At 48.4% G+C, this 12456-nt stretch overlaps 1 protein-coding gene across 4 annotated transcripts in view; it reads left to right on the top strand.

Moving 5' to 3' along the window:
- The first annotated feature begins 818 nt into the window (after positions 1-818).
- Positions 819-12456, top strand: part of FBXO31 (F-box protein 31) — a 43772-nt gene continuing 32134 nt past the window's right edge. For all 4 annotated transcript variants that reach the window (XR_010837981.1, XM_067020265.1, XM_059045923.2 and 1 more), the window contains exon 1: positions 819-1182. Coding sequence is in view for 3 of the 4 variants with exons in the window: in XM_067020265.1 (XP_066876366.1) it covers positions 834-1182 (349 nt within the window). In the remaining variant the exon portion in view is untranslated. The remainder of the gene's footprint in view (positions 1183-12456) is intronic.

Below are 12456 nucleotides of genomic sequence, written 5' to 3'. Positions count from 1 at the left end.
CCCTGCCCTAGGCCCCAGTCAGCCTCCAGAACCCAGTAAATAAGGTAACTAGGGCACAGCAAGATCAGACAGACTACACACCTAGCGTGAGGTTCTTGGGATCCTCTGGGGAGTTCTGGTGGGCTCCTCCAGGCCTCCCTGGGAGGTCCTCGGAGCAATGTCCTCTGGGCTTTCCTGGAGGATTCTTCATGGAAGGGTGCTCAGGGGGGGTTCTTAGGCGGCTACTTCGGGCCTTCCTGGGGGGTTCTGCGGGGCCCCTTCGGGCCTTTCTGGGGCATTCTGGGTTGGTGGGAGATGCCCCGTAGGGTGTCCGGGGCTGATCTCCGGAAGAGCGCGTCAGCCCCATATTCGGGAGGTGGTAAGTTCGGCCCTCACACCCGACATTGCGCCATTTGCTGCCCAGGCGCCGGTACCCCCGGGGGTCGTGGGGTCGTGGGGCCGCGGGGAGACGGTCCCAATGACACGGGAGGGCGGGGGTAGGCGGGAGGCATTCGGGTTCGGCCCAGGTCTTTGCAGGTCCCCCCTGGTGGGCGAGGCCAAGCCCTAGACGGCGAGGTCGCCTATGCCTTGGGGGCGTGGCTTGACAGTCGGGAGGGGCGTGGCTCGAATCCCAGGGGCGTGTCTTGCTTTCCTGGGCCAGGGGCTCGGATCCCCGGGGGGCGGGGCTTGGCTCTCCAGGGGGCGGGGCTAGGCTCTCACCGAGGCGGGGATAGGCTCTCACCGAGGCGGGGATAGGCTCCCTTGTGGGATGGGGCGGGGCTCGGCTCTCTGGCGGCGCGTGCGCACTGGCGGCGGTGGCAGCGGCGGCGGCGCGGCGGCCGTCATTCGCCGGCATGGCGGTGTGCGCTCGCCTCTGCGGCGTGGGCCCGTCGCGGGGATGCCGGCGTCGCCAGCAGCGCCGCGGCCCGGCCGAGGCGGCAGCGGCCGACAGCGAGCCGGACACGGACCCCGAGGAAGAGCGCATCGAGGCGGGCGCGGCGGCGCTGGCCGGGGCGGGGGGCGGCCGGAGCGCGGGCCCCTCGTCGCCCCCGCGCTGCTCGCTGCTGGAACTGCCGCCCGAGCTGCTTGTGGAGATTTTCGCTTCGCTGCCGGGCACCGACCTGCCCAGCCTGGCCCAGGTCTGCACCAAGTTCCGGCGCATCCTGCACACCGACACCATCTGGAGGCGGCGCTGCCGGGAGGGTAAGTGCGTCGGGGCGGGGCCTGGTGGAGGGGGCTTGGCCGGGGGAAGCTCTGGGCGGGGTCACCACGGGCTCTGGAAGGGCACCTGCCTCGGAACGATGCTCCAGGGGGAGGGTCCCGGCCGCCCGGGCGTGCTGTGACCCCGGGGGCCCCTGCCACAGACCCTGGACTGCGGGTTCCGGGCGCGGTGGAGTTCCGGGTGGGCGGCGGACCGGGTTCTGCCTGCATGGGGTGATCAGAGAGGGTTGAGGGGTCCCCCAGCTGCTGGGGCCAGGACGCTGAGGGCAGTGACGCGAGTTGGGACTGGGTTTAGGCCGGGGAGCAAGCTGACGTCTGTCCTTGGTCCCCAGTCCTTGGGGGCGGAGCTGACGGGAGCGATGAGGGTGAACTTGAATAGTTAGGGCAGTCCGAGGATTTGGAGTGTCTCCTGAGGGCGAGGACCCGGTCTGTGGAGCGGTGGGTGGAGCTGGGCAGTGCTGCAGGGGGCTGATGCCCCCCCTCAGGGATGGTGGTGGCCGAAGTGAGATAGTGAGTAGTTTTGTAACAAATCCCAGGAAGAAAGCTTTCCCTAATCCACAGTTCAAGTCTCTCTGTTCATTTAAACGTTGATAGATCTCTGATGTTCAGTAAGCTCTCATGTTTTGGTAAAAACAATAGGTAAGAAAAATAAATCAAACAGTGAAGGACAACAAAGGGAAGAAAGTAAAATATCTTCCGGGACCCCTGCAACCAAAGATAAGCCACTCTTAAGATTTTGGAAAAATTTAGTATAAAAAGCTTCATAGTGTTCCATTGTCTATGTATGCCACAGACTAGTCCCTTACTGATAGACTTTTAAGTTTGTAGTTTTTTCTTGTTGTAAACAGTGCTATCAAGAGTGCCTTTGTGGGGCTTCCCTGGTGGCGCAGTGGTTGAGAGTCCGTCTGCCGATGTAGCGGATGCGGGTTCGTGCCCCGGTCCGGGAAGATTCCACATGCCTCGGAGCGCCTAGGCCCGTGAGCCGTGGCCGCTGAGCCTGCGCATCCGGAGCCTGTGCTCCGCAACGGGAGAGGACACGACAGTGAGAGGCCCGCGTACCGCAAGAAAAAAAAAAAAAAAAAAAGAGTGCCTTTGTGCATTTTTATAGGAGTTCAAGGGACTTACATGTACCTTTTAGAACTTCTGAGATTATCTTTTTGGAGTGTACTTCCCAAAGTGGGGTTGTGGGCAGTAGGGTGTGCACGCTGATCACACCTTAGGTACTCATTGCCCAGCTATTGGTATTTGCACCCCCAGGAAGACTGCATGAGACGGCCGCTTTCCTGAAATCCTTCCCAGCAGGGCATCCGTCAGTCATCTTCTTTCTGCCGTAAGGTTCAGTGGTCAGGACTGATTTGTAATCTGTTTGTCTGCTCTGAGATCCTGGAGACGCTACCTCAGCTTCCCAAGTGTTATTGGCAAGTGCTGATCCCACAAGGTGACTTTGGGATGATGGGTTAAATGGGATGATGCAGATGAAGCCCTCACCCCCTAAATGGTGATGATGCTTCTTGGCCATTTTAATTTCACCTCTTGTGAATTCCCTGTTTGTGTTTGGTTTTGGTTGTTTTGGTCTCTTTTTTTCCTTAGGGAGTTTATTTTGTCTTACAAATTAGTAAGAGCTCGTTGAATATTAGCAGTATTTTTTTTTTTTTTTTAATGTTGAGGTAGGTTCCCTCTATCCCCACTTACTGGAGAGTTTTTATCATAAATGGGTATTGAATTTTCTCAAAAGATTTTGCTGCATCTATTGAGATGATCATACGGATTTTTTGTTTGTTTTTTAATTTATTTATTTTGTTTATTTATTTTGGGCTGCTTTGGGTCTTTGTTCCTGCACGCGGGCTTTTCTCCAGTTGCGGTGAGAGGGGGCTACTCTTTGTTGCGGTGCGCGGGCTTCTCATTGCGGTGGGTTCTCTTGTTGCGGAGCACGGGCTCTAGGGCGCGCGGGCTCAGTAGTTGTGGCTTGAGGGCTCTAGAGTGCAGGCTCAGTAGTTGTGACGCACGGGCTTAGTTGCTCCGCGGCATGTTGGATCTTCCCAGACCAGGGCTTGAGCCTATGTCCTCTGCATTGGCAGGCGGAGTCTTAACTACTGCACCACCCAGGAAGCCCGATCATATGGTTTTTATTTTTCAGTTTGTTAATATGGTGTATCACATTGATTGATTTGCGTATATTGAAGAATTCTTGCATCCCTGGGATAAATCCCACTTGATCATGGTGTATGATCCTTTTAATGTGTTGTTGGATTCTGTTTGCTAGTATTTTGTTGAGGATTTTTGCATCTGTACTTATCAGTGATATTGGCCTGTAATTTTCTTTTTTGTAGTATCTTTGTCTGGTTTTGGCATCAGGTGGCCTTGTAGAATGAAGGGAGTGTTCCTTCCTCTGCAGTTTTTTGGAAAAGTTTGAGAAGGATGGGTGTTAGCTGTTCTCTAAATATTTGATAGAATTCACCTGTGAAGCCATCTGGTCCTGGACTTTTGTTTGTTGGAAATTTTTTTTGTGTGGTATACGGGCCTCTCACTGTTGTGGCCTCTCCCGTTGCAGAGCACAGGCTCCAGACGCGCAGGCTCAGTGGCCATGGCTTACAGGCCTAGCTGCTCCGTGGCATGTGGGATCTTCCTGGACCGGGGCATGAACCCGTGTCCCCTGCATCGGCAGGTGGACTCTCAACCACTGTGCCACCAGGGAAGCCCTGTTGAAAGATTTTTAATCACAGTTTTAACTTCATTACTTGTGATTGGTCTGTTCGTATTTTCTATTTCTTCCTGGTTCAGTCTTGGAAGGTTACACCTTTCTAAGAATTTGTCCATTTCTCCTAGGTTGTCCATTTTATTGGCATAGAGTTGCCTGTAGTAGTCTCTTACGATGCTTTGTATTTCTGCAGTGTCTGTTGTAACTTCTCCTTTTCCAGTTCTAATTTTATTGATTTGAGTCCTCTCCCTCTTTTTCTTGATGAGTCTGACTAAAGGTTTGTCAATTTTGTTTATCTTCTTAAAGAACCAGCTTTTAGTTTTATTGACCTTTGCTATTGCTTTCTTTGTTTCTACTTCATTTATTTCTTCTCTGATCTTTATGATTTCTTTCCTTTTACTAACTTTGGGTTTTGTTTGTTCTTCTTTCTCTAGTTCCTTTAGGTTTGAGGTTAGATTGTTTATTTGAGATTTTTCTTGTTTCTTGAGGTAAGATTGTATTGCTATAAACTTCCCTCTTAGAACTGCTTTTGCTGCATCCCATAGGTTTTGGATCCTCGTGTTTTTATTGTCATTTGTCTCGAGGTATGTTTTGATTTCCTCTTTGATTTGTTCAGTGATCTCTTGGTTATTTAGTAATGTATTGTTTAGCCTCCATGTGTTTGTGTTTTTTACATTTTTTTTCCCTTTAATTTATTTCTAATCTCATAACATTGTGGTCAGAAAAGATGCTCGATATGATTTAAATTTTCTTAAATTCACTGAGGCTTGATTTGTGACCCAAGATGTGATCTATCCTGGAGAATGTTCCGTGTGCACTTGAGAAGAAAGTGTAATCTGCTGTTTTTGGATGGAATGTGCTATAAATATCAATTAAATCTATCTGGTCTATTGTATCATTTAAAGCTTGTGCTTCCTAATTAGTTTTCTGTCTGGATGATCTGTCCATTGGTGTAAGTGAGGTGTTAAAGTCCCCCACTATTATTGTATTACCGTTGATTTCCTTTTTATAGCTGTTAGCATTTGCCTCATGTATTGAGGTGCTCCTTTGTTGGGTGCATATATATTTATAATTGTTATATCTTCTTCTTGGATTGATCCCTTAATCATTATGTAGTGTCCTTTCTTGTCTCTTATAACATTCTTTATTTTAAAGTCGATTTTATCTTATATGAGTATTGCTACTCTAGTTTTCTTTTGATTTTCATTTGCTTGGAATATCTTTTTCCATCCCCTCACTTTCATTCTGTATGTGTCCCTAGGTCTGAAGTGGGTCTCTTGTAGACAGCATATATATGGGTCTTGTTTTTGTATCCATTCAGTAAGCCTGTGTCTTTTGGTTGGAGCATTTAATCCATTCACATTTAAGGTAATTATCGATATGTATGTTACTATTGCCATTTTCTTAATTGTTTTGGGTTTGTTTTTGTAGGTCCTTTTCTTCTCTCTTTTTTACATTAAAAATTATTTATTTATTTATTTATTTTTGGCTGCGCTGGGTCTTTGTTGCTGTGCGTGGGCTTTCTCTAGTTGCGGTGTGTGGGCTTCTCAAAGTGGTGGCTTCTGTTGTTGCAGAGCATGGGCTTTAGGCACGTGGGATTCAGTAGTTGTAGCATGTGGGCTCAGTAGTTGAGGCTCATACGCTTTAGAGCGCAGGCTCAGTAGGTGTGTTGCACGGGCTTAGTTGCTCCACGGCATGTAGGATCTTCCCGGACCAGGGCTTGAACCCATGTCCCCTGCATTGGCAGGTGGATTCTTCACCACTGCGCCACCAGGGAAGTCCTTTTCTTCTCTTATTTCCCACTTAGAGAAGTTCCTTTAGCATTTGTTGTAGAGCTGGTTTGGTGGTGCTGAATTCTCCTAGCTTTTGCTTGTCTATAAAGCTTTTGATTTCTCCATCGAATCTGAATGAGATCCTGGCCAACTAGAGCAATCTTGGTTGTAGTTTCTTCCCTTTCATCACTTTAAGTGTATCGTGCCACTCCCTTCTGGCCTGTAGAGTTTCTGCTGAGAAATCAACTGTTAACCTTATGGGAGTTCCCTTGTATGTTATTTGTCGTTTTTCCCTTGTTGCTTTCAATAATTTTTCTTTGTCTTTAATTTTTGTCAATTTGATTACTATGTGTCTTGGTGTGTTTCTCCTTGGATTTATTCTGCCTGGAATTCTCTGTGCTTCCTGGACTTGGGTGGCTATTTCCTTTCCCATGTTAGGGAAGTTTTCGACTATAATCTCTTCAAATATTTTCTCAGGTCCTTTCTCTCTCTGTACTCCTTTTGGGACTGAATAATGCGAATGTTGGTGTGTTTAATGTTGTCCCAGGGGTCTCTTAGGCTGTCTTCATTCTTTTCATTCTCTTTTCTTTGAATATTAGCAGTATTAACCTTTTGTCATCTATTTGGCAAGTGAGTTTCTTTTGACATTTTAAAATAGAGGCAAAGAGAGTTCCACCTTTTCGTTTGCTTTGTTTTGCATTTTGTACACCTGTGAGACCCAGGCTCATCCCAGATGTTCCTTTGTGCTTTGTGGAGTTTCTCCATCAGTCAGCCAAACCTGTGTGGTGGTCTCCGGGTGTTGTCTCTGGGGAAACTAAGGTATGTAGCAAGAGAGAGTAACAGAAGACTTCTGTATGATCAGAAAACTCAAAGGTATGCCACATAGTAAAACTAACTGGAGGTACAGCTCAGGGAAAATTCTTAGAATTGCTAGTGGAAGCATAAAAAGTCCTCACGAAGATGTAGAAAGACTTTGGGGGGCAGACAGAGAAGGACTCTTCAGTCCTTCTTTTCCTGCTTCTGTGCGTCTCAGTTCAGCTTTCCTGGGACAGCAGACACCGTGTTGGTAGGATCAAGGTCTCTTCTTCACCAAGGTGGCTTAGCAGCTAGGAGAATTTTCACTTTGAGAAATTAAAAAAATGAAAAACAAACATGGTAAAACAGGCATATTCCTAGTCATCCCCAATAAATAACAGTTAAGTCTTCTGTTATGTTTGCTTTTGAAATCTCTACCTTTTTTAAAAGAAAACCTCTCAGCCAGCATTTAAGTCCCTCCTGATCACCCCTGTCCTTCCCATTCCCAAGAAGCAACCACTATTGTGGGTTGAGTTTACTTGTATATACATATTCCCGTAACATCCCCAATGTATAACGTTGTTTTATGGTACTTTAATTTTAACAAATCTATCATACCATAAGCATTGTGCATCTGCCTTTTCCCCCTGTCAGCTTGTGTTTTTAAATTCTGTCCATGTTAATACATTTAAGTCTGGTTCAGTCTTCTTGAACAGTATGTAGTGGTTCATAATTTGAAGAGGCCACGTGTGTTCCTTTGCTCATTTTTATTTTTTTCGTACAGTGTACACAGTGTTACGGCGAACAAGCTCTTACGTGTCTTCACACGCAGATAAATTTGTAAATTTCTCTAAGGCATATATCTAGAAGTGGTGTTGCCAGGGTAGTGGGCTGTGAGATTTGCAGTTTTACTAGATACTGACCAGTTATTTTTTTGGAGTGATTCTTCACTCCAAATATAACATAGTTGTATTTTCCTCTTTGCACACCTGTCACGAGGGTGTGCACAGGCAAGTCACCGAAAGTGACAGGAATGCTCTGTGTTTATTCACAAAGTAGCTGTCTTTGTGGTCTGGGTTCTTTAAGTTATCTCATTTAATCCAGTGTCCTCTAAATTCTCTCTAGTTTGAATGATTCATTTCTAAAGATCAATCTGGGTGAGAAACAGCATCACATTTTAATTTGCAGATGGGTGATAACTTGTGAAGATGCATATTTAAGAAATAAAATTACAGGCAATTTGGATTTCTCTTATTTACGTATCCTTAATCTTTGCCCTTTTTCTCTATCGTTATTTTTTCTTATTGATTTGCGGGTTTTATTTATTTAATCTGGGTTGATTTCTGTTTAATATATGCAAAACATTTTCTGATAGTCAATAGTCCTTTGCTTTTTTTTTTTTTTTTTTTTTTTTTTTTGCGGTATGCGGGCCTCTCACTGTTGTGGCCTCTCCCGTTGCGGAGCACAGGCTCCGGACGCGCAGGCCTAGCGGCCATGGCTCACGGGCTTAGTTGCTCCGCGGCATGTGGGATCTTCCCGGACCAGGGCACGAACCCGTGTCTCCTGCATCGGCAGGCGGATTCTCAACCACTGCGCCACCAGGGAAGCCCCAGTCCTTTGCTTTTTAACTTCATTTACAGTGACTTTTGCAAAAGTTACCGCGTTAGTCAGGTGACCTCTGCAGAAGTTACAGTGTTAATCAGAGTTACGCACTTTTAACTTGGGGTTTAAGTAATCATTGTTGTCCGGAGGTTATGAAGGTCTTCAGTTTCACTAGTTCATTCTGGTAGCTTTCATTTCCAGCTCATCTGGGTCCAACATTGGATGGTTGGCAGTTCCATGCGTAATTCATAGGCATCTCATAGGGTTAGTGTAATTATGACTGGAATATGTATAAGAATAGTCATGTGTGAGACAAGTCTGATCTTATTTCCCTGAGCCCCAAACTTCTTCCATCCTGAACTAGACCTTTGGTTATGGTGGGTGTTAAGGCCAAAGTCATGTCCACAGAGGCAAAAACCAAAGTGCTTCCAGCGTTGGTGAGCAGGAGGTGGGTGGTCCTAGCCCAGCAGGTTTCCTGGCCCAGAAGCTCCGGGTCTGGCCCTGACACGGCACGATGGTGCTTCCATCCGTTAGTGTCTTGGGAAGGTGAGTGAGACGTTAGTGAGTCTGCACGTTTACTACTCAGTGTTTACACGTTTGCTTTCTGTATTTTGATAATTGGGTTTCCCAGAGGAGAGGACAGCCACAGCAAGGGGCACAGGGAGGAGGGTGCCGTGCGCCTGTGTTTTATTGCTTCAGACCATCGGGGCCGTGATGGGCTTCCAGGGCACGGGCAGGGCGAGCATGTCAGTGGCTCCTCGTATAATGAGAGGATGACTCAGGGGTGGGGGGCCTAGGGACACTACCAACTTAAAATGAGAAGGGTTTATAGTGCTTGGGGAGAATCTCACAACTTTGTGTCCTAGCAATAATAAGTCAACGGTAATAAGTCAGTTGTTTTTATAGAATTTGGTCTTTTGAGCCCCCTGCCTGTTGGAGCTATTTGATTAACTATTTTCAGGTGGTATTTCTGGGGGCGGGTGAAAGAAAGTTGCTACTGAGAAGCCCAATGTGTGCTCCTGTTTTGGGGGCACATACATCAAATAGGCGCTATTTCCCCTCTTACAGGAAACCAAACCAGAGCAACCCCAGCCTGCAGTGTGGGCGTGGGGTCAGGAGCCCAGCGATGTTTTGATGCATCCCTCCTTTGGCTTCAGGCCTCCTGCAGTTACTGGCATGTGGGGCTATAAATAAGCCATCATTTCTCAGAGCATAGCGTAGAAGCTGAGTCCGTTCTTTGCCTTTGACCCAGAGGAGGCTTTTTTTGGTTAACGCGTCACTGTTCAGTTGGTGAATTTTGAAATGCTGGCCGATCTACCTGAGGCTAAGGTGTTTAGAAAATTCTGACCATGGTTCTAAATCAGAACATTCAAATAATAACAAAAGAAACATTGAAAAGCAAAGGAAATGCCAAGGAAGTGCTCTCACGTGTATTTTCCCTTCTACACCAGACTCTTAAATATGGAGACATAGAGTGAGGTTTTGAATTGATAATATATAATTTGTCCATTTCTCCCCTTGATGGTAAGTGTTGGAATGACACTTGGAATAATATTTGTATAGTATTTTGATCAGTTGTAAGTCGAAAGTGGGCTTAAATTCCACCATAATTAGAAATACCCTTTTCCCATAATGTATGAGCTTTATGACAAAGGGGAAGTTAAAAACCAATATTTAACTTTGTATTTGCATGCAGAAGAAAACGCTTTCTATTCTGTTTGATATGCTGATGTGAAATGTGAGAAATGCGGCTTTTGTTAAACACGGCTGAAATTGGAAGGGTCATCTTGGGAAGAGGTGAAATGGGCAAGTTGTTGGCTTTGAAGTCGGCTTTGGGCATATTTTATGATTCTTGTTAATCAGATGCTTGTTGAGCCTTCCTGTTTGGGGCCTGAGGTGGGCGGTGTTGAGGTAGTAGAAGCATACCTCCTTCAACCATGAGAAGAGGAAAGCAGGCCGCCTCCTGGACATACAGCAGGATCTCAGAATTGTAGGGAAACATTTATCCTTTTCTTCTGCTTTGCTAATTGTCAGGGCTACAGTCTCTTTATTTTTGGAAGTCGAATCTCATATGCTGCTTCACAGAGAAACCTAATCCTTCCAGTTAGCAAAGTAGGAAAGGGTAAAGGAAAAGGGTGCCTCTTGAGGGACATTGCTAGCTCTTAAAAAAGAGAGCTGGAAAGTGGACCTGGCCCCCAGAAAGCACTGAGTGAAGATTTCCCCTTGGCCGTGTTTAACTGGACAGATAGGGTTGCCTTGCCAGGAAGAACCGATGGGCCGTTTTCACTGTTTCGCTGTGTTTACAAAGTGATTACATAATGCATTTGGGGACCTTGGTTTGTCTTTCTGGCTGGAAAGAGTGTGCAAATACAAGGGCGTCTTTGGGACTTTGGAGGGACAGGTGTCCTGTGAGAAACCCAGGACCGGTCAGGAGGCAGCCTGGGTTCTAACTCATGAGTCGGCATCCTTTGCCAGTGACCCCCTCGCTGCCCGCCCAGTGGTGGTGGACAGGGGAGGAGCCCAGAGCGGGCAAGCCTGTGTGAGGAGAGTTAGTGGGGGGTCGGAAGTGTCTGAGATCCGAGAAGGGGTCCGGGGTGAGGTGACGGCATGGTCAGACTCTGCTTACCTCCTGGTCCCACGGGTGGGTGGTGAGACCGAGCAGGTGTGCGCGCACCGGGAGGAAGTGTCCGGGCGTGACAGGTGGGCCTCAGCTGGAGTGGGGCTTCCTTGGCCAGCGGTACCTGTCGTGGAGCTGGACAGGGCCAGCATCCTCTGGCTGGCAGGGCGAGGCTTCTTGAGGCTGCTCTTGGCACCAAGACTGTTCATCTTTGCAGGGGTGGAGCTGGTCGGGAAGAAGTCGCAGTGAGTATGTAGGCGCTGTCAGCCGTCCTTGCGAACTATTGGTTACCCTCCCGGATATTCTAGGAGTTGAATAGGAGATGCCTATGGGCTGTATCCAGGTTTTGGTTTTTACATTCTTCCTATCCTAAGATGAGCTGGCTGCAGTGTTTCTCCAGATCTGCTACATTATTAAAAAAAAAAAAAAAAAAAAGGCATCTCATGCAGTTATAGTAATAGCTAAGGAAAGCAGCGAGCTGGAGGACACACAGGGGTTTGGAAACAGCACTCTGCTCTTGCAAGGGTGTCCTCGGAGCAGCCGTGTCAGGAGGCCTGGGGGCCAGTTGCCTGACACCCCTGAGCCTGGCGGAGCCCCCTCCCCACCAGCTCCCACCCCCGCCTCTGCCTCCTTTTTCAGCCTCAGAAGTGGAGGTTTTATTTACTTATTTTTTTTGGCTGCGTTGGGTCTTAGTTGCGACACGCGGGATCTTTCATTTTGGCGCGGGCTCTTCCTTGCGGCGCGAGGGCTTCTCTCGAGTTGTGGCGTGTGGGTTTTCCCTCTCTAGTTGTGGTGCGCAGGCTCCAGGGCGCGTGGGCTTTCTAGTTTGCGGCCTGCGGGCTCTCTCATTGAGGTGCGCGAGCTCAGTTGTTGTGTCGCGCGGGCTTAGTTGTCCCGTGACATGTGGGATCTTAGCTCCCCCACCAGGAGTCAAAGCCGAGTCCCCTGCATTGGAAGGCGTGTCCTTTACCACTGGACCACCAGGGAAGTCCCTCGGAAGTAAAGTTTTTTTTTTTTTTTTTTTTTTGCGGTACGCGGGCCTCTCACTGCTGTGGTCTCTCCCGTTGCGGAGCACAAACTCCGGATGCGCAGGCTCAGCGGCCACGGCTCACGGGCCCAGCCGCGCCGCGGCACGTGGGATCTTCCCGGACCGGGGCACCAACCCGCGTCCCCTGCATCGGCAGGCGGACTCTCAACCACTGCGCCACCAGGGAAGCCCGGAAGTAAAGTTTTAACCATATTTTTTTAAGGGATATAATTATCCCCTAATTTAGTGCAAACAAAAATGCGCTAAACTTGCCATCAATACTGCCTTTTGGTTTTATTTGGAAAACCGTGTGAGTTTACAGCAGGTGGGAAACAAGCCCGCGGTGCTCCTCCACTCTTCCTTCTCCCAGTCTCTCCTGCCTGCCGGGGGCCACAGCTGGGTTCCCCATCCTTTCCTGCCACCTCTGCCTTGCCTGGTGGTGCAGCGGTCTCCTCACGGGACCCCCCACCTGCGTCTCCAGGTGTGCCTCCGCTGGCTCCACCCACAGGTTACCCGGTCCAGGCTGCTTTTCTACCTGAGACTCTTCAGTGCTTCTGCGTTTCCTGTGGACTCCCGGCTCTGGCAGGACCAGAAGACCACCCGCTTTCCAGCCTTATCTTGTGTGCCCACCAGCTTGCTTCAGAGACTGTCTTCGTGCTGTGCCCTTCCAACGTGGCAGAGACCTTCATAAGTGTAGTTTATGGGGAGCATTGGGCCAAGTTCCCTCTAACTGCAGGCGCCAAGG

This window comes from Kogia breviceps, chromosome 18 (assembly GCF_026419965.1).
Source record: "Kogia breviceps isolate mKogBre1 chromosome 18, mKogBre1 haplotype 1, whole genome shotgun sequence".
NCBI lineage: Eukaryota > Metazoa > Chordata > Mammalia > Artiodactyla > Physeteridae > Kogia > Kogia breviceps.
Note: the sequence above shows the minus strand (reverse complement) of the source record. Positions and strands in the feature narration are given on the sequence as shown.